This window comes from Condylura cristata, unplaced genomic scaffold, assembly GCF_000260355.1.
Source record: "Condylura cristata isolate star-nosed mole 26May11 unplaced genomic scaffold, ConCri1.0 scaffold00017, whole genome shotgun sequence".
Classification (NCBI taxonomy): Eukaryota; Metazoa; Chordata; class Mammalia; order Eulipotyphla; family Talpidae; genus Condylura; species Condylura cristata.
Genome location: NW_004567118.1, coordinates 21342301 through 21367973, shown reverse-complemented (window position 1 = coordinate 21367973; position 25673 = coordinate 21342301). Strand labels below are relative to the sequence as shown.

Genomic DNA, 25673 nt, shown 5'->3' with positions numbered 1-25673 from the left:
CAGGATTTCTCTGCAGGGTGATGGAAATGTTCCAGATTTGGATTGTGCTGATGGTCACACAGCATTGTGAATGTGCAAAAAACCACCGGACTATACACTTTGAAATGGTGAATTTTATCTCAAAAATTTTAATATAATTTAAAAAAAGATTTATTTATTCATACAGTATTGGAGTACAGGCCAGAGGTGCAGGGGCCTGAGAGGATTCACCAGAGACAGAGCGGGGAGCAGAATAGGCAGACTGAGGAAGTACACTGCTGAGGGGGGCACAGGGCTGGTCAGGAGAGGTCTGCCACACCAGGAGGGTCAGCTCCGGGGCAGGAGATCCAACTCACACTGAAGCAGCGGACTGCGCTTTAACCTGCTGTGCCACCAGCGAGAGCCTCAATATATTTTTTTAAGCGTACGGAAATGTTTTTTACGTTCTGCACATTCTGCTCCATTTTTCTATAAGCATAAGAGTTGAGTCAAGTCTGCTGGGACTGAATAGACCTTGGCTCCATCACTTCCTGGCTGTTGTTCACTTTTCTCATCTGTAAAATAGATTGTTAGGGGGTATAAGTGTGATAAAATATACCAAGCATTTGGCACCAGGAGTGCATAGGAAGCCCTTAGGACACAATAGCTGAGATTAAGAGGCATCATCTAGCTGTTGTCAACCGGGGGCCACATACCCTGCCTTGGAGCCCCTTGGAAATGTTTGTGGGTGTTGCTCGTTGGGGCTGAGACACTTACTGTTTGCAAGATCAGCTTCACTGCAACATCGAATTGTCCCCTCAAATGCCAGTTTGTCTCATCAAGAAACATGAGCAGACTCTAGTTTAGGTATTTCCAGTTACAGATGAAGAGACTGAGGCCTGGGGAGGGGCAGAGGCCAGACCAGGAGGGGCCCAGGCTCCATCTGCTTAGATGGAGCTCCCTGGCCCTGTGCCAGCACCTCCCTTAGGGGTCTCCCATAAATCAGTGAGTCTGACTGCTCCTGGAATATCGGCTCATGCATAGCTGATTTTCCCCGTTCAGTCCCGGAATACACAGCTTCTTTCCTGCTAGTGGCACGAGGGACACAGAGATGTCGATATTAACAAGGACACATTGACCAAGCAGCAGGGGCTGCTGGCAAGGGGCTGGGATGATGGCTCACCCTACTGTCAGCCTCCTGCGGAATGTGGCTGGAGCCCAGCTGCATGTGAGCCACCCTCACGCGTCAGTGTGGATGACAGGTAGGTAGTTCAGAGGAAGGGAAAGGCAGATTCCTGCACGCCTGGTCTCACATGACCAAAGCTTGGGCACAGAGGATGCACAGCAGCACTTAGGGGACCAGGCTTAGTCGTGTTCTGGCTGGAGACACATGGCCTGTAGGAATCACCAGGTCACTGCAGACAGAGCCCACAAAACAGCTGCCCAATATTCTTCCAAAATGTCAGTGTCATGAAAGACAGACCACAGAAGGTACTGGATGAAAACCTGGCTCAGGGCACCATGTGACCCTGTCCTATAGCCTGGATTTGAGGGAAAACACACCTTGGAGGATGGTATGGGGACAGGCACCAGATTGGAAAGTGGCCAGGATGTTGACTGTGCTTTTGGTTATCAATGGTAAGCTTCCTGATTGTGGCTGCACCCCCTTCATAGGGGGTGAATTTATTCTTAGGAGAGGTCTGCTGGAGATTAGGAGTGAAAAATCTGCAATTTATTCTCCAATAATTCATTAAAAAAATTAACTGCATGTAGGGACTCCCCGGTGGTGCAAGGGGTTAAGTTGCAGGACTATGAAGCTATCCGCAGCTACTTCAGCATGAGTTCCATCCCCGGCCAGGAGGTGACCCACATGGTGCAGCAGACCTCTCCTGACCCACCTGCTGCTCCTCTCAACTGTGTATTTCAGTCAAATCTACCTGTTCTATTCCCCACTGTCTCTGGTGAATCTTCTCAAACCACTTCCACCCCCCACCTCTGACCTAAATCCCAGCTCTTGTATGCATAAACAAATAAAATAAATCTTTAAAAACATAACAACTGTGGCCCTCCCTGGTGGCGCAGCGGGTTAAAGCACTGCACTGAGAAGCTAAAGCCACTTCCACATGAGTTCGATTCCCGCCTGTCCCAGAGGTGACCACATGGCGTGGCAGACCTCTCCTGACCCGCCTGCTGCTCCCCTCAGCAGTGTACTTCATCGATCTGCCTGTTCTGCTCCCCAGTCTGTCTCTGGTGAAGGCTCTCACCGCCCCTGCACCTCTGGCCTGTACCCCAGTTCTGTATGTACAAATAAATAAATAAATCTTTAAAAAAAAACACATAACAACTGCATGTAAGTAGACAGAACAAATACTGGAAGTGGTGATAGGCAAATCTAAGTGAAGGATGTATATGGGTTCTTATGATGAAATTTTTGTAATTTTGGGATGTATTGGAAATTTTTTTTTTTCTTTAAAAATGTGGGCCCTCTCTGGTGGCATGGTGGGTTAAAGCACAGCACTGAGAAGCTAAAGCCACTTTTGCATGAGTTCGATCCCCGCCCCGGAGGTGATCCACATGGTGCAGCAATGGCTGCGGATAGCTTCATAGTGCTGCACTTTAACCTGTTGCACCACCAGGGAGGGACTTTGGCCCCTATACTTTTAAAAAGCACGTGGCCACACACCCCTGCTCAGTAGTATCAGTTCTGTAGTAAGGACCTACTTATACTCTAGTCACCTTTGAGCTGGTGTTGCTAGGGCTGCCTGTCCCCTGCTTGCACAAGGCCCTGGGAGTACCCGCAGTCCTCAGGGGCCCTGAGTGCTCCAATCCCCCACTCCACTACTCCACTCCTGGAACCCTGTGACCTGAGAAATATCATCTGCCCAGAATCTGGTCACCCTCCCCCAGTCACTTATTTAGCTGGGATGGGTCACCTGACCTACTTTGCCCCTTTTGTTGGGTGGGTAGACACCTGACCTGGTAGGACTGAATCGACCTTGTCTGTGGGTGTTAAAATAAAGTATTGTCCAACTTCCAAACATTGTGTAATTTTTTAGTTATGCTCTTGTTTTCTAGTTAATTCCACTATGTTTGGGAGAATAAACTATAGGATCTCAATCCATTGAAACCTGTTGAGATTTGCTTTATGCACCAGCCTATGGTTGATTTTGGCAAATACTCTGTGTGACCTAGAGAAGAATGGATGTTCTGCATTTGTAAGGAGCAGAGTTCTGTGAAGATCAATGAGCTCGAGGCTGGTTTATCATGTTCAAATCTATAGCCTTGAGGGGATTTCCTGCTTTTTCTCTCAGCAACCAAAGTAAATATTTTACACCTCCCCAAAATATTTTTATGGTTCCCAACATCTAGTTTCCACTCAGATCGACCTGTTGCAGTGCACTTTATTTCCTCCTGAGTTCCTGGGCTTCTTCCTGGAACTGCTGTCCTCCTGACTGTTGCTGATGAATTCTCTTAGCTTCTCTGCAAATATCCTTCCTTGATCTCCATTTTTGATGAATAATTTCACTGGACTAGAATTCCATTTTGACTTGCGTTCATTAATTTATTCAGTGACTATTCATTGAGTGTCTGATAGGTGTGGAGCATGTACCAGGTAACAGGCAAGGTGGTGGCCCAAATAGGAATGTCCTTGCTTTCCAGGAAGAGAGGAGAAGCAAGCCCCCCACAGAAGGAATGGAGATGAGGAGGATCTGTGGCTGGAAGCCACGAAGAGGCCCTGGAATGCAGAGATCAAGGAGAACAGGAAAGGCCAGTTTCAGCGGGGCTTCGAGACCCTGTAGCCTTGGGTGTGGCATAGTGCTGTGCAACCTTCTCATAGGAACAGTCAGGCTTTAAGCGGACCTTGAAGGCTGGAGGTGATGCAGAAGCAGAAAAGGCTGATGTATGATGGGTTCTGTGTGTTGAGTGTATGAATAAGTGCCAGATCCTCACTGGCTTTTTTTTTTTCTTTCAAGATTTATTTACTTATGCATACAAGAGCTGAGGTGTAGGCCAGGGTGGTGGTGGGGGTGGGGGTGAGAGGATTCACCAGAGACAGAGTGGGGAGCAGAACAGGCAGGTGTACTGAAATACACTGCTGAGGGGAGCAGTGGGGGAGACAGGAGAGGTCTGCTGTGCCCTGTGGGTCAGCTCCTTCGCTGAAGATCCAGCTGCAGTGGCTGAGGATGGGGGATAGTGGTAGCATCCTAGTGCTGTGCCTTAACCCCTTGCGCCACCTGGGGGGCCACCCTATGCTGGTTTTCTTATGTCTTACATGCTGGGGAGGCAGGATTGAGTAGTGGTAAGAGACCAGACTTGATTTGGAGCCAGCAGTCTTCAAGTCTCTAACTTACTCTGCTCTGTGACTGTTGGGGGTGTTCTGTTCACACGAGTCAGCTTCTTCTACTGGGAAGTCAGAATCGTACTCCCTAACACAGAGCCGTAGAGGTGCTGGTCCTGCTGCACTGCAGAGCTCCAGCTGGTGTTGTTTTTATGGCTACGTTTTTTCTCTGGAGAGAGTCAGAGGATAAGTCACTTGCCCAAGACCACACAGTGAGGAGGTAGTGGGCACGACTTCAAGTCTCACATGATCTGCTTGACTTCCTAGTCACAGATCCCATCTGGAACCTCCTATTTCACCGAGAGGGCACCCGGCCCATAGAAGTGACTTGCCGAAAACCACCTATTCTGGGAACTGCAGCACTTTTCATTCACTCAACATATACTTTGAGCGCCTGCTTTGTGCCAGGGATAATCAGGTGCCAGGGAGAGTTGTGGATCCCTCATCAGACCCACGTTCAATGGGGCAGACTGACACTATGCAAGATAAATAGGTGGGTGAAGTAATTTGCTAGATGGTGCTGAGGACGTGGAAGGCTAAAGTTGGGAAGGAGATGGAGAATGTAAGGGAGAGGGCAACTGGGTCAGTAAGTGGCGAGCTGACACTCCATCTGAGGGAGAAGAGGGTGGCTGCTGTGAGGATATCTAGAACAGCATTCCAGGCAGAGCAGAGGGCACAGTCTGCACAAAGACCCTGAAGTGAAGGTGTGCCTGGAATGTTTCAGGAACAGCAAGGCAGCTGCCAGAAAGGCAGAGCTGTCTGCACTGTGGACACCAAGGAAGCAGAGGGTACCACTAACACCAGTGGCCTTGCTGGTGTTTCCGGGGCTACCAGAGACTGGACAACTGGATTCACATCAGCCCACTGCTGAGTCCTTTTCCTAGCAACAAGAGGTCACCGGGAAAGAGCTCTCTCTTAAGGCCGGGGCGGAAGGGAGCGTTGCCAGAGCCACTGCCCCAACTGAAATGCTTCTGCTGAACCTGCTGCCCTCTGCTTCCCACGCCGGACGGGGCTGTAATCTTGGGGTGGGGGGTGCACTAGGCATCGTGGTCTTTCCCCTCTTCCCTCGTTCTAAAGTCTTGCCCATGACTGTCAGTGTGCTCTGCCCAGGGTCACTTGTCCCTGAGCCCCTGGGAGCTTCTAGCTGCTCATCCAGGCTCCTCAGCCCGCACTGCTCCCCCACCCCAAAATGAACTTGGCCCACCCCTGAGCTGTTGCTCACAATCCTGGCCCCTAGTGCTGGGCTGGTCCTAACCCCAGCAGTGTGCCCATGATTGTGATCTTAGCAGTCTAGTATCAGTTGCCTGGCACTTCTGTGTGCATTAGTGCCTCTACTCACTGGCATCTCATTCAGGAGATATTATGAAATCAATTTTATGAACAGAAAATAAATTCGGAGTAGGGAAGGTTCAGGTTTGACTAAAGTCACCCAATAAGTAAATGTCAAATTTAGTCCATTTTGATGATAACTGAGAGCCAGGCAGCCAGGTACAGTGATACTGGGGAGAGGGAGGGAAGGAAGAAAGCAATGGAGAAATGAAGAGAAGGCTTTTGGCTTTGATCTCCTATAGCAAAGTTCAAACTTCAGGTCAAAGGGGTCGGTTGGAGATGTTTGCCTTGGAGCCTACTGGGGGATGTTCCATAACAAAAGGCTTCCCATATCTAAAGAGTCAACAAAGAGCAAAGAGAGATAACCCTGAGGGTAGATAGGAGGCTATCTATTAAAGTTTCTGGAAGGCCTACTTTGGGTGGGCATCATGAATAAACGCCTCTGCTCTAACACTGGAGCAGGCTCTCTCCAGGGTAGATATTTGCTGGAGATTGGTAGTGAATCTCCATCACTTAAGGCATGTAAACAGAAATGACTTTTCTATTTCCCAGGGATACAAAAAAAAAAAAAAAAAATTCCAGTATGAGAAGTTGGCCTGTAGGATTTTCTGGCAAGCTTTCATATTTGGGAATTTTCAAAGAGCTAGGCAAAGGACTTCTGCCCCCCAAATTTCTTCTGCAGAAGTTTTTTTTATCTGAACAACTCCAATCACAGTTGAAGTTGCAGTCTGGTTTCTATATGGTTATGTGGTTTGTTTTCACCGAGGGTGATGGGCAGGGGTTGGATTAGGGGTAGAGGAGTAGATTCTTCTAGTTGTTTCACCTCTGCTGTGACCTCTCATGTTTACCTTTCTTTGTTTCCAGATAAAGCAAACACACAAAAATGCATATTTTTTTGGCTCAATAAAACAAGACTGGGAAGTAGAGTGGCCAGGTAGATCAGTAGAAAAACTGGAGCTTCAATGAAGGAGATAAATTTCACTGGGGGTGAGTTTGGGGGGTGTGCTCTCTAGGATGCCTCCCCCTTGTCACACTCCCTAGACATAGCTTTGTGTGCAGCAGACCCTGCCTGAACACCCTGGGCAGGAGAGATCTCCTAACCCTAATGTAATAGCAGTCATTCAGCAACAGGCCTTTCAGCACCTATTGCATGGCCAGCCCTGTTGGAGGCCAGTGATTATTAAGCACTTTCATGGGTTGGGTCCTATGTGGTCAGTTTTACCAATCTATACTCCCCCACCCACTTCCCCCTTTTCCTTTTTGAGGAAACTGAAGGTTACCCACAGTCCCAAAGTTAACGCATGCTGCAGAACTCTCAATGGTCCTTCCTGTCTGGTTGGGCCTCTCTGTATTGTAGCCAGCTGTGGGTGGGCATGCTGGGGTAGCTCTGTGAATGCTCAAGCCTGGTAGCTGCTGAGGTATGAAAGGGAGAAAAGGGCCAGCTGGACCAGGTAGCAGCAGGCATTACTGCTCACTGGGTGACAGCAAATCTTGGAAATTCTGAACCTGTTCCCGATAGGGGCCCAATCATCTCAAATTCCTTGTCCCCTTCATCACTATACTGCAGTTCACCAGTCTTTGTTAAGTACCCTCACTCAGTCTCCTGGCTTTTGCCCATGCCACTCTACTCAGCCTGCCCTACCCCCACATTTTGCATGTCTGGCACCTTCTGCTCCAAACAGCACACTGAAGGATCTCCATAGTGAGTGAATGGGAGAATGAATGAAGGAAAGAGTGAGTGGAGGAGGTTTCTCTGGCTGAGCCAAAAGGCTGTGGGGGCGGGGACCCAGAATCTGGAGGAGTAGCTTCAGCTGGTGACTACAGGTTGCTTTCGGCCAGTACCGCCTCTGGGCAAAAACAAATCTCAAAAAGGGGTGGAGGGAGGGGGATGTCCCGAGCCTAGGCCAAAGTCTAAGTCCGAGGGGGCTGCGCGGGAAGCTACTTATACCTACGCCCCGCCGCCGCCGATCTCTCGCTCCACCACCGCCAGACGTGACAGTCGCGCCAGGTCAGTGGAGGGTCGGGTGCGGGAGCCCGGGTCCGAAGCAGCCCGTCCGAAGGTTGAATCAAAGCGGACACTGCCGCGTGGCCGCCTTGGAACTGGCAGGCACTGCCGCACACTACGCTGGGACTTGTAGTTCTGGGCTCCTCGAGATGCAGTCTTGAGCTCCAGGAAAGAGGCGCTTTGCGGGCAGGGAAACTACATTTCCCAGAAGGCCGGGAGACACTGGGGTCACCGAGAAAGCGCCCCGGCTGGTGGCGCTTCCCCGGCGCGATGGGGCCGGTTTGGGGGGCTAGTAGCTGCCGCCACCCCCCCGCGTGGTCCCTCTAGACGCGGCCCCCCAGTTGCGAGGCACTGGGGCCCCGGGAGCAGAACCAATGAGCAGCTCGGTGGCGGGGCCAGACTGCTGCGGAGGTCTCGGCAATATCGACTTCAGGAAGGTACTGAGCGCGCTGGGCCGCCAGGGTACCAGTGGAGGGAAGGGACCAGCACTGCAAGCTCGCTCCGCCGGCTAGTAAGCGCCGCCTCCGACGCCTGGTGGGCGGGGCCACGCGGGTGCCCGGCGACGGGGGCGGGGCGAGCGCGCCTCTGGGTCTGTGCTTGTGAGTGTCGGGGACTGCGTGCTCCGAGATGCTCTGAGACTGCCCGGGAGACCGGGTGAATATGACTGGGCTGCGTGTGGCCGCGCGCGTGCGCGTGTGAAGACTGAGCATGCGTGTTTGAGAGTGCGTGGATGGCTAGAGCGCGTGCTGGTGTTAGAGGTCTGAGCGCCCGCGCCTAGGGCCAGCGCCGCCTGGGGCCATCCCCACCGGGGGAGCGGTTTGAATTCCGAGCGAATTGCAGAACGTGGCCTCCTTCCTGGGTCAGATGGGTGGACACAGCTACTATAAAGCACTGTACTCAGATGAATGGAATAGGGTAGATACGAGGGCTCCGGTGGTGCGAGGCTGCCCTGCTGGGTGGGGTGCTGCAGGCCAGCCAGCTTTCCTTTTAGTGGCATTTCTTCCCAGACTTCCGGTTCCGATGGTATTTTTCTCTCCAGCATTCTTTTCTTCTCTCAAAACTTCCTCTGAGGTTCTTAATTCACGTTTTTCACCAGTTGGTCAGACTGGACGGAACACACTTAAAGTTCCACTCGAAGCAGCCTTTGTTTATTTATTTTTAAAGATGTATTTATTTGTGCATTCAGAATTGGGGTACAGGCCAGAGGTGCAGGTGTGGTGAGAGGATTCACCAGAGACAGAGCGGGGAGCAGAATAGGCAGGCTGACAAAGTACACTGCTGAGGGGAGCAGCGGGCGGGTCAGGAGAGGTCTGCCTCGCCATGTGGGTGGCTTCTGGGGCCTGGGGATCGGAGTCATGCTGAAGCAGCTGCGGCCAGCTTCCTAGCGCTGTGCTTTTACCTTTTGGGCCACCAGGGAGGGTCCTGAAGCAGCCTTTAATCCATTAGTCCTTCCCTTTATTTCATCCATTAACACTGCCAATCTTTATTGACAACCTCGTTTTGGGGCGCAGGGGCTGTTCTCATCGAGAATTCATTCTAGTGAGGGAGATGATGCCTGGGAGATTCTCTGAAGGAAATAAAGCCAGCCAGAGAGAAGTTGTTGGGGAGATCTGTTTGAACTCCCTACAGCCAGTTCCCTGACCTGTGATCTGAGACCTGAATGATAGGACAGGGGGGCCACTTGCTCTGGGCAGCGAAGAGCAGGCTGAGGCTGTGAGCAGGCTGAGGCTGTGAGCGGGAGTATTTATTCAAGTAACAAAGAGAAGGGGGACATCTGGCCCAGGGGAATTGCAGGACAGTTAAAGTGGGTGAGTGGGTTGCAGAAAGACTTACTATTTCAGTTACCTTTTCCTCAGAGTAAACAGTTAGGTGAGTGGTAGGTCATTGGGGCGCAGATCCTGCCTTTTCACTAGGGGCCACATTCCTGTAACCAGAGCAGGGCAGAGCATCACCAGCCCCCAGGAGGGGACTCAGGACCATGTGTCTGATGCGGTCCTTAGAATCTTAAACCCAGTGGCCACCGGAGTCTCTAGAACCACGTGGTCTGTGGAGGGCCAGCAGTTCCTATTTCCTACCACAGGAGGACACAGATGCAAAGGGCACTTGCCAAAGAGGCCTGGCTTAGAGCTTGGGCGCTCCATGGAAGCGCACGCGGGATTCCATGAGGAGGGTGGGTTGCCAAAAACCAGGTGCCGGGAAACCTTTAAGCCAGAGGGTGGAATGCAGGGATCAGTGGGTCCGCCCTGCCCAGCGGAAGGGTTAGGGCTCTGCCCTCAGGTGTCTGAAGCAAACTGGAAACCCAGAGACCAGTGGTGAGAGAGAGCGGATCAGCCGCGGGGAGGGGATCTGTCAGGGACTCTGTCGGCAGGTCTTTCCCCATCACTCTTTCCCTCCAGAGCCCGGTGGGGCTGCGCAGTTGGAGAGACCTGGAGTGTTTCAGGGTCAGGGTGACCTGCTAGACCAACAATCAGTTTTTCCACTGCTGCCCTTGTGGTACAGATAAGCTTCCTGATGTCAAAGGATTTCTCTTCAAGCAAAACAAAACAACACTCAGCAGTATATATTTATTATAGCTGGTAATTCTCTTTCCATAATCAAAATCTCTGGTTTTGAAAGAAGTCAGTCACCTGACTGGAGTCTCCATGTTTTCGCTTGCCCCTTGGGCATCTGAGCTGCAGTGTGCCAGCCTGGTGTCTCCCGGTGGAATAGAATACGTCCCACTCCTAAGTTTTAAATTTATTTTGACTTCTATGTTTATTTATTTATTTATCTTTAATTGGAGTAATATTGGTTTACACTGCTGTTTGTATTCTGGGAGTAGATGCCTCCCCCAGGGGCTATTGCCATAATGTACCCTCCACCCCCACACCTGTAGTCCACCACCATAGTCCATGCTGCACCCTTCCCAGTCTGTTCTCACCTCTCCCCTTCTTGGATTCCTCACCTCTATAGTCAGCTTTCAAGGGGTATTTAAAAAAATTTTTTTTTTTATGCATACAAGAACTGGGGTGTAGGCCAGAGGTGCAGTGTGTGTGTGTGCGTGTGTGTGTGTGTGTGTATGAGAGAGAGAGAGGATCCACCAGAGACAGTGGGGAGCAGAACAAGTGGATTGACTGAAATTCATTGCTGAGGGGAGCAGTGGGTGAGACAGGTCTGCCGTGCCATGTGGGTCAGCTCCCTGGCTGGGGATTGAACTCCTGCTGCAGTGGCTGGTGAGAACTTGACAGTGCTGTCTTTAACCCTGTGCCACCAGGGAGGCCCTGTACCACATCTTCTTGCTCCACTCCTCTGTTTCTCCAGTAGCCACATTTAAAAAGGAAAAAAAAAAAAAACCCATGAATTTGATTTGATTTTAACAATATATTTAATTAATGTATCAGCAATATTATTTCATCATGTGGCCTACAAGTGCCCAAAAACCAAGTGAAGTTGATTGTACTGAACAACACAACTCTTGGGTGCTCTTCACTGGTTATCTTCTGAGCCTTCTGCAGCTGAGGCAGAATCTTGGTTTTGTTTTAACTAAACAAACCAACAAAGCAACCAAACTTTTGAGGAGTGCACTGGCTGTAGCTTCCCCCACCAAGGCCCGTCTCTGTCCTCGCCGCCATGGATTCCAGAACGCAGCTTGGTAGCAATGTGGTAGCAGCCTGGCCGGCGAATAGGAACTTTCTGTTTACAGGCAGGAACCTCCATCTCAGAAGTTGGCCAGAGGGTACTTGTGACAGCAAGGGGCTTTTTGTAAAGCCCAGGTTGTGGCAGGTGGGTTTCATACCCACTTCCACGTGGGCTCACCTGCTCTCCTGAGCTGCTGGGCGATGTCATCTCCTCAGTGCAGGTGTCAAGTGAGATCTATAAAATGGGGTTAACAGTGGAGCAAAGGTGAACGGCCACAGGGAGGTAAGTGTGTAAAGAAGCTTCATAAATTGTGAAGTGCAGGCAGCTCTCGTCCCGAGACGGTCCTCTGTCTCTATGCAGGGGCCTCTCTATTTATTAGGAAATATGTATATATATATACACAAACACATATAAAATTGCAAAGAGCAGTCCACTGAGGGTCTCAGAAGGCAAAGCCCCAATGGAAGCTTTGAGGCCATGTTCAGGGACAGGCCCCACTAGTTGCAGTCCCCCTTTGTGATGTGGGGACTGGTGTAAACTACTAGAAACAAAATCCCATGGCAGGTGTTGGTGCTTGAAGGCCTTTCCGGGAGAAATGTTTACACAAACTTGTACTGAAAAACCTTTTGGTGTTAATCACTTCCCTTAAAACTGGATGTCAGGTCATTATCTTGGACATCTTATTTAGAAAAGCTTGTGAGGACATAAAATTGATCTTCAATATATTTTGTATTTGAGATACGAGAGAGCAAGGTAGAACTGTCTGCCTCTGTCACCCCGGGCTGCCACTTAAATCCCCCATCCTCGGTTTCATCGGCTTCTGCTGAGTGATTACATGGTGTTATCCAGTCTGTTAGTACAGTGAACTGCCTTGGTGATTTGCGTGTCAAACCAGTGCTGCTTTCGTGGGGGTCCCCACTTGGGCCTGGATTTGGTCTCCTATTATTTGGTTGAGGATCTTGGCGGCTCTGTTCTTGAGGAGTATTGTTTATAGTTTTGTTTTCTTGCGTCCTCGTCTGCTTTGGGTGTAACGGTAATGCTGGTCACCACGGGTGAGCTGGGAAGCAGCCCTTTCCTCTGGGAGAGCTTGTGTGGAGCTGGTGGTGGTGTTTTCCCATAAATGGTTATTACAATTCACCTGATGAGGCCTTTAGGACCTGACTGGAGCTTTCTTTTTTGGAAAGTGTTTAACTATGAATTCAATTCTTTTAATAGATACAGGGCTATCTTGTCTGGCATGAATTTTGGTAACATGTATTTTTCCCGTTTCATCTGAGTTATTGCAGTGTGCCCATAAGCTTGTTCCTTGTTTTTTATTTTATTTTATTTTATTTTATTTTAACTTAATACTTTATATAAGCTTGTTCTTTGTTTTCCTTCATTAGCCCCCATATGTTGGTGTGGGTGGTGGGGAGACCCTCTGGTACTCCTGGCCTTGGTAACTTGTGGCTCTTCTCTTTTTTGTTTGACCAGTCTGTGCAAAAACTTGTCACTTACTTTACTTTTCCCCAAAGAGTGAGCTTTGAGTTTATTTTTTTCCCCTTCTGTTTTCAATTTGATTGACTTTGCACTTTTATTTTTTTCCTGTGGCTTGCTTTGGGTTGACGTTCCTCTTTTTTTCTTTGATTTCTAAAGAGCAAAGTTTATAAACTGATTTGAGCCTTTTCTTCACTGATACAAGCTATGAATTCTCTTAGCTCTACAACCCACTGTAATTGTTACAGTTTCATTGTCATTCAGTAAAAAACATTTTGAGATTTTCCTTCAGACTTCCTCTTTGATCCTTGGGTTATGTGCAAATGTGTTCTTTAACAGGCATCTTTCAATTATTGGTTTCTAGTTGGATTCTGTTGTAGTTCAGGAACATACCTTCTGTGCTTCCTGATTTTTTTAAATTAAAGGTTTGTTTTATGCGCAGGATGTGTTCTGCCTTGGTGAATATTCCACGTGCCTCGAGAAGAACATGCCTCCTCTGTTATTTGTGTGGTGTCTGGGCCAACCCTGCCCTGATTGAGTTTCCCCTACCTGCTCTGCCAGTGGCAGAGAGGGGAGTGGCATTCTCCAGCAGTAACTGTGGATTTGCTAATTTTGCCTTTTGGTGCTCAGTTTGTTTCCTGTTGACCTCATTTTTTGAATCTGAAAGTTGGGCTTGCCTCCTGGGTTTGCTACATGGTAATAATAACTAGCATTTACCAAGCTTTCACCCCACAGGACACCGCGATTAGGGCTGTCCTTGCATTATCTCATAAATCCGCCTGACCAAGAAGGAGGCGCCCCTATCTCCCGGCTCAGAGAGGGCTGCCCTGATGGCCCTTCTGACGCACCAAACCGCCAGCCTGGGACAGACCCGTTCCCAGCACCATTCTCCCCCTGCCTCCTGCAAGCCCTTTGCCAGCACTTGGCACCCAGTAGCTTCCCAGGGAAGGCTGGCTGGCTGATTGTCAATATTGCTGCAACATGTAATGAATATTTAAATAGAAGTACTCAGTATCATCAACCTCGAGGGATCTGTCCTGGGTGTTTGAGGGTAAATGTGAAGAAAAGCTTGCGGCTCAGTCATGCAGACATGGGAGGAACCCAAGTAGGGTGTCTGCCCACAAACCCCACTTCCCAGTTAGGGAGGGGACCCACTGACCCTATTATTAGGGAGCACAGGATCATAGAGTCTCTTTGCACACAACCCGGGAATACTTGTTGAATGAAGACTGAATGAAGGAATATCTTCCCCCTTGGTGAGCAGAGTTAATGGCTTTAAGAAATTGGAGCAGCTCCTGGCCATTTCTTTTCTTTTCTTTTTTAAGATTTACTTCATTTATTTATGCATACAAGAGCTGGGGTGCAGCCGTGAAATACATTGCTGAGGCAAGACAGGAGAGGTTTGCTGCGCCATGTGGGTCACCTCCCTGGCTGGGGATCGAACTTGTGCTGCAGGGGCTATGGACAACTTTATAGTGCTGAGAAGGGTTAAGAACCCTAGTGCCACCAGGGAGGCCTGGCCATTGGTTTTTTTGGGTTTAGAAACAAGTCAGTATTGTTCCAAGAATGATTGCTGATCACTGTCTCTCTGTGACAGTCTAACAAATCACCTGCTTAAGGTGGTTTCCGGGACTTGCTTGCCCTCAGATTCCAGCATTGGGGGTACCTTCCTTGGACCAGTGTCCTCTCTGGCTCTTCCTTCAGATGCTTGTGTTCCCAGAGGGCCCTCCAGATAGGGAGAGGGTGGGGAGGGCGGTCCGTGTGCACTAGTTATCACTAAGCAGAGGAAAGGGACAGCCTCATGCGGGAGCCCCCTCTACCTTGTACTTTCACACCCATCCTCTCCTGTTTCCCCAGCTCCCCAAAGGGAGACCCTTGGCTGAGGTTGTCCATGGGAGTTTCCTCTCCTAGCCAGATTAGGGCTTCGAAGCCCAGAGAATGTCTACGTTGGGTGCCCCTTGACGCAAATTGGCAAGAAAGTTCTCTGCATTCCTAAGAGCCCATACACTTCTTCAAGGAAGAAGGGCAGTGCATTCGTACATTCATTCCCGTGTGTGTGCCAGGCATGGACGCTTAACAAAAGCACCATTAAATGTTGTCTGAATCAGCTGAATCTGGGGCTTTCGGGCCTCCCAGGAAGGCAGCGCGGCTGTGGTTCCAAAGGCGTATTTTGCAGCGACCGGGGTCTGATGGAAGATCCAATTCCCTCCGCCCTCCTCCCTGCCCTTTGCCCTCTGCTCTGGTTGCCGTGTGGAGCCCACTTGCAGTCCACGTGCCTCTGACTCCCTGGGCCCCTACTGTTTGTTTGGATGTCACAATGTGACCCTGGGTGCTGTTGACCTGTCACATATCCTCCGAAATGCCTGCCAATTCCCAAGTGAAACCGCCATGAGCCACTTTCTTACTGGGGTTTCAGCAGCTGAACCCATTCCTTGGTGACCCAAGCCAAGAGTTATTCCTGGTCGAGGTAGGTAGAACTTTCCTGTGTCAAACACCCAGAACTCTGAGGTCTGTGACCTTGAGGGAGATTCTATTCCCATTTTTTTTTAAAAGATTCATTTATTTATGTATACAAGAGCTGGGGTGAAGGTCAGAGGTGAGGGTCAGTGAGAGGATTCACCAGAGACAGAGTGGGGAGCAGTATAGGCAGTTTGAATGAAATCCACTGCTGAGGGGAGCAGGGGGTGAGACAGGAGAGGTCTGCTGCGCCATGTGGATAGCTTTCCTGGCTGAGGATGGAACTCGTGCAGAGGATCCAAGCTCATGCCAGGGATAGAACTCATGCTGCAGTGGCTGGTGATAGCTTGATAGTGCTGAGATTTTTTTTTTTTTAAGATTTATTTATTTGTACATACAGAACTGGGGTACAGGCCAGAGGCTCAGGGGTGGCGAGAGGCTTCACCAGAGACAGTGGAGAGCAGAACAGGCAGAAGTACACTGCTGAGGGGAGCAGCAGGCGGTCAGGAGAGGTCTGTCTGGGCCAAGTGGTCACCTCCGGGGCAGGCAGGAATTGAACTCACGAGGAATTGGCTTAAGCTTCTTAGTGCAGTGCTTTAACCGGCTGTGCCACTAGGGAGGGCCAGTGCTGAGATTTTAACCCCTGTGCTACCAGGGAGGCCCAGGAAGTTCCATTCTTAGAATGAGCTGCTTTAATCAGGCTGGGGGAGGGTGTGGGGGGCCGGGAGAGGGAGGCAAGGAGGGAGGGTGGGGGGACCCTTGTTAGTCTGGGCAGCCTGCAGGTGTGCAGGGTGTCCTAGGGACCTGGGACCTTCCTCCACTGCTCACATATGACCTGGTTTTGGTTATTTTCTGCCAGTGCAGTTTCAGGAGGGAGGCATATCCTTTCACACTGTTTTTGGGAAGTGACAGCAATCAGGAAGGAACTTTTGTGTCTGTAGAGCAGGAGGCCGGGAGTGGCTACCCTCTGCTGTCTGGAATGCCACTGAGAGCCATTAGGCATTATTCCCTGCTGAGTAGGGCCTTCCCGAGCAACCCAAATCCTCTGAGAACTCTCCAGGTGCCTGGATATTCCCACCAGGACAGACTGACCGGAGGGCACAGGGACCTGGAACCTCTGAGCCCTAATTGGGGGACCCGGGTAGATGCCACTGCCTGCCAGTTTCAGCTTGTCTCCTCTACCTTTGCTCCCACAAAGATCATAGGAGCACATTTCCTTTCATTTTGCTGCCTGCTGTCTCCTTGGGACTTTATCTCTGTCCCACTGGGGGCAGCAGTGGGGCTTCCAGGTGCTGACAGAAGCCTTCGCATCTATGGCTTTGCTTGGAATCCAGGCTTTGGCGTCAGCCGGTGACCTGGGGGCTTCTCCAGGCCTCAGACTCTCCTGTAAACAGAACAAAAGTGTGAAAGGGTTGCTTGAGTAGAGGGGTGTGAATTTTAAATAAAAGTTCAGGTGCACTCACCTTAAGGCCCTTTCTGCGGGGTCTTAACCCTGAGCCCTGGTTCTAGAGTAGGGCATGGGGGGTGGCTGAGTGACACCGAGTTTGTATCATTTTCAGCAGCATAGTGTTTTCCCAAAGGCCTGGTGGGGAAATGGATAGGGGAGGCCTTCACTGTGGAGGCCACTGCTAGCTTTTCTTCTCTTAGCTCAGGCCTTAGCAGCCTGTTGGAATTTTCTGATGGGTGCGCCTGGCTCTCTAGGCTCCCACTAGATGGGAAATACTTTCATCGCCTTGGGAGATTCCTTGCCGTGCCTGTTGTCACTGTCTGGGTGACTGCACCTTCTCAGGCCTCCCCTGGACTACTTGCCAGGCTCTGTCTTGCTCTGTGGCCTATTTCTTGTTCTATTCTAGCCACAGCTTCACCCTCTCCCCAGCTGGATGGGGCTCTGCACTGCACTGCACCTTGATCCTCTTTCTGGCTTGGTCCAGGTAGGCCCGGGCGGCCTGAGGGGCAGGAGGCCCAGTGCTGAGGGCACACCTGTGCTCATGAAGGTGTACACCCTGCCACGTGTCAAGATTTGAGACAGTGGAGGCTCAGGGGAGCTATGCATGGAGGGGCCTCGAGACCTGCAGATCACCTCAGTCTGCTTAGCCACAGAATGAGGGTGCGAAGCCCCTAGCTTGCAGGGCTGCTGGGAGCATTGCCCAAGAGACTATTTTACTTCCCTTCTCTGCTTAGTGAACTGTAGACCCTGCCTGTCGGGGTGTTTTTATCAGCAGGAGCACTTGCTGCCTTACTGCACTGAAGGGCAGGAGGATAGGGAATAGAGAATAATGGCTTAGAAAAACGGTGACCTTGAGCAGAACTCTCCTTAAAAGGGAGTTTGCCTAACAATATAATCCTCGTCTGCACAATTGCCAGTAAACTCCCCAGAGAATCGCTTGCCCTTGTACAAGTAAGTAAATAGTAAAAAGTCCGTTGCATGCTCTAGGCTCGCTGGCCCTAAGCTCCTCTACATGATGATTCAGAGGCCCAGGACTTACAGGACCTCCTAGGGGTAGCTGCGTAAAGCAGCTGGTTGGTGGGGTGCCTGGTTTATTGAGTGGGAGAGTGGAGTGGTACGTGGGGAGAGGTGACGGAATCAGGGGGCATCAGTGCTTCCGGTAGCTGCATGGCCTAGTGGTGTGGAGGCTTTGGTCATGGGGATGACCAGGCTGGACAAAGCTCTATCCAGGTTTCTGAGAACCTCCCTGTCCAACCCTTTTTCTAGTCTGGCCAATGTCACCTCCTGCCAACACGTGTAAACAAACGTTGCTTGATTTTTCAGCCAAAAAGGTGCCATAAAAGCCAATATTTGTGTGGCATAGTGTCTGGGCTGTCAGGCTCAGAAGAGGACATGCCTGGCTGGGAGCTGCTGGCTGCTCCTGGCTACCCACCCATAGAGTCCGCTCAGCAGCCACTTGGGAATCCTGCCACCAGTCCCAAGCCAGATGGGAGGGTTTTGAGTTCTGGGAGCACAGGTGGCCCAGCTGGAGGGCCCCACAGAGATGTACCAATATTCCCTGCATTTTACTGATGGCGAAACAGGGTCACTGTTAACTCAACAAATATTTGCTCTTTGTGCCAGGCAGATGATACTAAGGATGGAAAAAAAAAATGGCCCCTAATTTGGACGAATGACCAAGATAGAGATAAACCGATAGTTGTAGTAGGTGTACACTTAGGACACAAAAGGGGGTGCCGTGGGAGAAGGTATTGGAGATGCTGTAGCTGGATCCTGAGGGAGTTTGGGGTCAGGGTGGGACAAAATGTTTTTAAGAGGATAATTCAGACATGTGCAGAAGCCACCACGAAATGGTGTAGAGTGTGGTGTTTGGTGTAGGTGATGGGCTGGGACAGGAAGGGAGGTAGAGACCTGTCAGTGAGTGTGGGTGATGAGCCCTGGGTGCCTGGGCAGCAGGGAGTAAGGTTCGGTTAGCAGGCTGCGGTTGGCTGGGGTCTGAGCATGTCATTCTGAAGGCAGTGGGACATCTTGGGAATTTTGATCAGGGGAACTATGGGGCCACCAAGCAGATTGGACTTGATGAAGGAGAGAAGTCGGGGTGGGGGGGGCGATGGCCAGACAAGGGGATAGCAGGGTGTTGAGTGGGGAGCAGAGACAGGAGCAGGCATGAGTGAGGCTGACTAGCGGTGAAGGGTATGCACTTCCCTGGGAGGCAGACCCTACTTGCACTCTGTGTGCGTGGCCCAGCAGGACCAGGCCTCTGGGTGATCCCAAGCCATTCTCCCTCCTCCTTCCTCTACCCCCATTGTCAACCCCAGTGGGCAGTCCTTGCAGGAAGAGGCACTTAATTAATGTTTATGATCAAACAGAAGCTAGAGTCAGCCTCTGGTTTAGCTCTAGGTTCTAGAAGCTTTGGGGCTGAGGCACAAGGGTCTTCCCTGGGGCTGGCCGCTTATTTTGAGGCCTGTTCCAGCTGTTTCCTGCTGGTGCGCTCTCTAGGGAATGGCAGCTTTTTGTCACAGCCCAAGGCTTTGTGAAGTGCCTGTGAGCGAGGCTGGGGATACAGCTTGGGAGGTGAAGGAAGCTGGAAGGCAGGACGTGGGTTTGCATGCCGGCTGGGTGGCACTGTGGCACCCACTTGGTGGCTATGGCCAGGCTAGGTCAAGGCTGTGCCTGGCTCTGCTCCTCCCACTGTCTGCTGATCAGTCTTCTGTCACTCGTTTATTAACTCACTCGTGTGTTGCTTTTGCCCTATGTGCTCACTCCTGCCCTCAGTCATTTCAGCCACCTGTTCACATGAGTCACCTTTGCTTGCATTGGTGGTTCATTTTTTTTTTTTTAAGATTTATTTATTTATGCATACAGAACTGGGATACAGGCCAGAAGTGCTGGGGAGATGAGAGGATTCACCAGAGGCAGAGTGTGGAGCAGAATAGGCAGATCAGCAAAGTACACTGCTGAGGGGAGCAGTGGGAGGGTCAGGCGAGGTCTGCCACGCCATGTGGGTCAGCACCCTGGCTGGGGATCGAACTCATGCTGTAGTGGCTGGGTAGCTTCATAGTGCGGTGCTTTAACCCACCAGGGAGGGCCCTCGCGGTTCATTCATTCCTTTACTCAACTCAGTAAGTTTGCAGGGCTGTATTCCTTTGCTTGCTATCTGCTTAGTTCTGCCATGACCCCATAGAGGTGAGTTTGCCTTTGAGAAGTATGGTTTGACTGGGAGAGGAGGCCTATACATACATAAGAAGGACATGCCAGGCCTCATCCTCTGTGCAACTGGCTTTCCAGAATCTTCCATGCTCATACTCAGCAGGGCTGTCCAGATGGCAGGCTAAGTTATGCCAGGAGAAGGTGACCTGGTGAAGCAGGAGTTGCATGCCTTCCAGGGTGGGCGGCCTATTGGTTGGGCCAGAACAGGGGCCTCTCTTCCCTAACGCCTAAACTTGGGAGACTAGTCACTATTTTATAGTTTTACTGTAAATTTTTTTTTGTTTACAATGACTATTTTACAGTTGTTTTTTAAATTTTGATTTGCATGTGAAGAGACATGGTAACATTTTCTATGCTTTAAGCCTCTAAATTCTTTCTAAAAAGAAAAATAAGATACAAAGAATAACACAGTGATCAGTAAACACACAAAATGTCAGCGATCTCCTTATCTTTTTTAAAAAAATCAATGTTGTATTCTCTCTTGTCCTGAGAAGAGGGGAGTCTCAGTCACCTCCAGGCACATTTGGCCACATCTGGAGACAGTTTTGGTCGTCACAATGCCTGCTGGCGTGGGGGTGGATGGAGACCTGGGGGGGCTGCTGACACGCTAGTCGGGGGTGGCCCCAAGAATTGCCCAAGATGCAACAAGTGTCTTGATTTAGTGTGTAATGAGCCAGTCTTTTAAAAAGCACACACTGAAAGAATATTTTCTACTTTATAGTTCTGCTGTTTTAAAAAAGACGTATTTTATATGCTCCGAGCGTTCGGTAGTTGGCTTTGTTCATTTGCACCAACAAAGGGAAGCCTTCTGTCTGCCCACCCACGCGTCCAGTCCAGACAGCTTCAGTGCGAGGCGTTAATGCTTTTGAGAACATCACATATCGACACACACCGATCTAGTTTATTTAATGTGTATAGTTTAGCCACTTGGGGGATGGGCCACATTTTATTTATCTACCGTCTTGATGGACACCTAAAAAGTTTTTAGACTTTTTCATTGTATCTGTGATGATAGGAACATCTCTGCAATGCTCTTTGCCCGTGTGGTTCTCTGGGATAGCTGCCTGGGAATGAACTTGCTGCCATGTGGGAGACAGCTGTCCAGCTCACCCCCTCCCCACTCTCAAAACTGCCCATTGCTGACTTTGGTGAGAAGGGACACACCGCTGTTTCCGTAGCATTCCCCTGACTGCTATGAGGTTGAATATGTCCCTGCATGGCTCTCAGGCCCTCGGGCCTCTGAACCCTGCGACGCAGATCACAGTTGGGGTCACTTCCCTGTTAGGGTGCTGGCCGCTTATTCTTGCCCAGGGTCCATGCCCGCTGCTCCTTTGCTGCCAACCTGGCCACTCTCTCCATACGACACAGCTGAGTGAATTTTGGCTTTTCATCTTTGGTTTTATGAGATTACACTGTAGTAACCTTTGGAGGTGGATTTGCTTGAGCCTGCCAGTGTGTCCTTAGAGGGTAACTTTGTTTCCAGAGTTCTGGGGGCTTGTCACTCTTTTGCTTCCCATGAACAAGCTGGACGGGGGTTGTGCTGGTCTGCTGATGTCCTGCTCTGTCTCTGCAGGCAGACCTCTGCGTTATGGGCTACGTGGACCCCCTGGATCCCAGCTTTGTGGCTGCTGTCATTGCCATCGCTTTTAACCCCTTCTTCTGGAATGTGGTAAGTGCCCTCACATGGAGGGTGTGGAACTGAGTGCTTGAATGGCAGATGGCTTCCTTCTCCTGGTGCAGCTCTGACGAGCATGAAATCATGCTGCCTACGACCTCCTTGAGGTGCCCAGGGAAGCCTCACTTTGGGGAGCTTACATCTGTGTCAGCAGATGGTCCTGGGCTGCTGCTGGCTGGGCTGGGGCTGTCTCTGCGGCCCGGCTCTCGCACATGCTGCCTTCGGGAAGCCCATTGTCTTGGTTTGGGACTCTTGTCCTCCTCTCTCGTGCCAACAATAAAGCCGTTTTCTTGTGAGTTCCCACCCCGTCAGATGTGCTCCATAAACATGATTTTCTCTAAACGGGGTTTCTAGAAAAAGATTTGCTCACTACGGAACTGAGTGCTGGGTGGCAGGAACAAGCCTGTAAGAAGTGAGGGCAGGAGGCAGGGCAGCGGCTCGTCTTTGGGTGCAGGTGTCTATGGGTGCGTGTGACCCTGGAGGACCGGGGTTCTGGGCCCTCCAGGGATGTGGAGGGCAAGGGCCGGGCCTCCGGCCGCAGCCTTTCTCTGAGATGCCCTCTCCTCCTGAGCTGGTGGGAGAGCTCCTTGGGTTTCTGGCGCTGTTTCTGGAGGATGGAGAGAGCAGCACAGCACTCTGAGGTTGCTCCCCGGGGCTCCTGCGTAGCGGGCCAGCCAGCTGGTGCTCCCTGGGGCTCAGCCGTGCTCAGGTTTGCTGAAGCAGAGCCAGGAACACTCTGTGATCACCCTCAAAGGACCCTGAAGAATAGGCCAATCTCAGTGTTAGCAACACACTGTTCCAGACTGTTTCTATCTCAGGTGACCCCTTGGTTTCAGGGACAGAACAGAACGTGTTTTTCTGTATTTTTCATCAGTGGTGGGTGGGAGTGGGGTGGGGGTGGCGCTGCCGGAGAGGAGATGAATGTGCTGTCCATCCACCCTGTCCTGCACACACTTGCCTTCGGGTGGTCAGTGCGGCCTCCAGCGGAGGGACATGAACAGACTGAGCGCGCCATTCGACCAAGGCCATTCTTCAGGCCTCCAGGGACCCTCACCACGCTCCCTGCAGGCTTTGGTCCCACTTTGCCGGCGGATCCTGACCTGACACGGCTGGACCCTCCCCTTCACGGTCTGTGGGCCCCTCATCTCTCTCTGCCTGCGTGTCCTGCCCGCGTCACCGTTTCATACAAGAGACAATGAGGGTTAAAGAGGTACCTGCGAAATGGAGCCTAACAGACACCGGCCTAACGGGGTTAAGAGCCTCGAGCTGGGATGCCCGCCCAGGATTTTCAGGTGTGCCCTTCACTGCAGCCAGATGAGCCTTTCTGAGAGGGCGGCTGTGGCCGGTGTGAGGACGTTGCCAGGAACACGGGTGGCACCGGCCTGTGACTGCAAGAGGAAGCAGGGTGGGGTGGGTTCTGTGACGCTTGGACTTGGGCCCAGCGATGTGATTTCAGGCTGCGGCCTCCAGAGCTGTGATTGCGAGAATGCGTTCCTGTTGCTGTGAGCCAGCTCGTGGCACGGGGTGCTGAGGAGGCCGTTGGTCCCGATGGCGCAGCTGTGGGGCCCGGCTTCCATCGCCTGGCGGCTGAGGGCAGGGTGCTGTCCCAGTGAGGGCAGCTTGCCGAGCGAGCATCAGCAGGCCCGGGGACACTGCGTGCTCCGACCCTGTGCACAGCGTGGTTTTGCATGGTCGTTTTGAAGACGCCCCCAGCTCTGTCCACAGCAGCCTCGAGGTTAGGGTGACCGGGGAAGTTTTGGGAACAGGCAGCTTGCGTCTGATCATCAGGCTTTTACCCTTGTGTCATAAGTTTCTGATTTGTCTGGTTTTTGAAAAAATTATCCACTGGAACAGTTTGTGGTCTTGAGAGGGAGAGGGAGAGCACTCTTCAAAGGTTTTTCAGAATGAGAAAAATTATGGAAGTATGTTGTGGTTTTGTGACCCGAGAGAGCAGCACAGCAACAGCAACCCTGCAGGCGGGAGACCGGCCTGGACAGGGCCTGCACCCCAGCACAGGGACGGCAGTGCCTGCCAACAGTCAGGGGGTCATGCCGGGAAAGCGTTTCATGAACTGACTCAATCTGCATAATAGCTGACACTCGGCAGGATTTGCTGTGGTCCAGCACTGTGGAACGCAGTCTGTGTTCTGTTTCAGCTCCTCCTCACAGCAAAAGCTGTTATTATCCCTTTGGAACATGGACTCCACGGGGTTCCTTACTTCTGGGCTACTCCCGAAGGCCAGAGGTCCTCAGCCAGGGGTCCTCACAGAGCTGACATCCTGGCTGGTGGGCAGTCGGTGAAGAAGAAACAAATAGGCCCGGGGTCAGGGAAAAGCAGGGAGAGACGGGAGAGGCCAGCTCAGGGCAGGGGTGACCTTTGAGGCAAACTTCAGGTGGGAGGGAACCCTGCTGGGGACCTCCCTTCCCGCCTCCCCATTATCTGGAAAGAAGGAAACAGTGAATGCAGAACAGAAGTTCTGGACAAAGGCCGTGGGGCAGATTCAGGCCGGCGGGTGCCCGGCCTTCCGACTGCTGGCGGGCGCCCTTCCCCTGAAGTCTCAGCGCCGAGACGGAGCGGTCGGCCCACCACGAGGGCAGCTCTCAGGTATTTGGGCACAGCCTCCCTGCCAGCACCAAGGCCCCAAACTCTCTGTCCCTGCTGTCTGTCATTCATTCACACAACAGGTGGTCCCGGGCAGCCCAACGCGTGCTGGGGAATAAATGTGGGTAGTCTCTGTCGTCAGAGGTCACAAACAGATTTGCCGTTAAAATTGTGAAAAGGTGGGGTGCTACATAGGGGCTAATTGGGCTATTCCTTTGTCATCTTGCTTGGCTTCACCTCTCCACCTGCTGCGTCAGTACCACCTGCACAGTGTTAGCGACGTCCACCAGCATTGGGGCAGTGGGGCTCTTGCCCAGTTTTTGCTGTGGCCTCCAGTGGTCAGGCCCATTCCCACCTTGACATTTGCAAACTCACAAGCCTGACTCTGTGCAAAGAAAAGGAATGGCAGGGAAGTGATACGACCTGCCCAGCTATTCCTGGCATCTCAGCAGCGATAAGATAGCCCACAGCCCTACGCAGTTCCTCTCCCGGAACGCCTCTGAGCCCGTGCACTCGTGGGCCAGCACCGTGTTGTTTTCTGGGTAGCCTTGAGCTTCTCGTTAATCACAAAAGAAAACTGTCCATGTGCTTTGGTGCCTTAACTGTTATGCGTGCACGTCCTGGTCATGATGTCAGAGACATGGAGAAGGGGCACTACTAACCATCCTGCCAGGAGAGCTGGTGTGACCGGGACTGTTTGGCAAGCTGGTTTTTCAGCACAGAGAGGGAGCTTCTGCAGTTGCTTGTGCTCTTCCCAACCTGGCTGGCCAGCCCAGCTTCCTGCTCCCCCATGGCAGCCCCAGTCTGTAGCAGGCCACCAGCAACCTGCCTATTGACTTGGGGTTTTCCTAGTTGACAGCCCCACATTGCTGGAGCCCCCTCAGACCTGGTGGGTCACCTAGTCTCAGGGCGGCTCAGCCTCCCCCAGGGCAAGCTTGGAAGGACTGTGCTGGCTGACTGCTGGTGGCTGGGCTGGGGGGTGGGGCTTCCTCTGGAGAGGGATGATTATCCTGTAGCCCTCTGGATGAGGGCCTCTGGCTTGGGAGGGAACCAGGGCGGCAGGACAGTAGGTGGCGCTGTGGGCCAGATAAGGCCCTCCCTGGCACCACAACAGAGGGGAGAAAATCGTGTCCTGTCCCCCAGTCTCTGCTGCCTCCTCACCTACCAGCGCCTGTAGTGTGCTTTTGCTGTGCTGCCCCAGGTTCTGCTTTCAGATCCCCAGTCGGCTCATATAGGGGCACATGGGGTTCTCCAGTGGTGTCAGGAAGCTGACCCCACCAATGCTGTATCTTGAAGCAGAGGGCCACCCAGCTGCAGGGAGGCTTGAGTGGCATCTCTGTGTTCACATCCCCGTGAGGTGAGGATGCCCAGCTAAGCTCCTGCCGCCTCTGAAACATGAGGGAGGCCCTGTGCTGGGGGTCCAGGCAAAGAGCGCGTGCCCTCTTCCCCCAGAACTAGCACTCAGACAGGAAGGGTAAGACTAGATAATAGAAGTGCAACTCGAAAGCAGCAACACTGGCCCCTGGAGAATACGTGTAGGTGGAAGTGACGAGAGAGG

General features: G+C 51.7%; 1 protein-coding gene across 4 annotated transcripts in view; it reads left to right on the top strand.

The window, feature by feature from the left end:
• The window catches only part of PEMT (phosphatidylethanolamine N-methyltransferase), a 97402-nt gene that overhangs the window by 27791 nt on the left and 43938 nt on the right, over positions 1-25673 (top strand). For 2 of the 4 annotated variants that reach the window (XM_012726016.1, XM_012726014.1), the window contains exon 2: positions 21413-21508. In XM_012726016.1, coding sequence (XP_012581470.1) covers positions 21413-21508 — 96 coding nt within the window. Of the gene's footprint in view, positions 1-7864; positions 8069-21412; positions 21509-25673 lie in introns of those variants that run through there. The other 2 variants (XM_012726015.1, XM_012726017.1) reach the window with 2 other exon arrangements.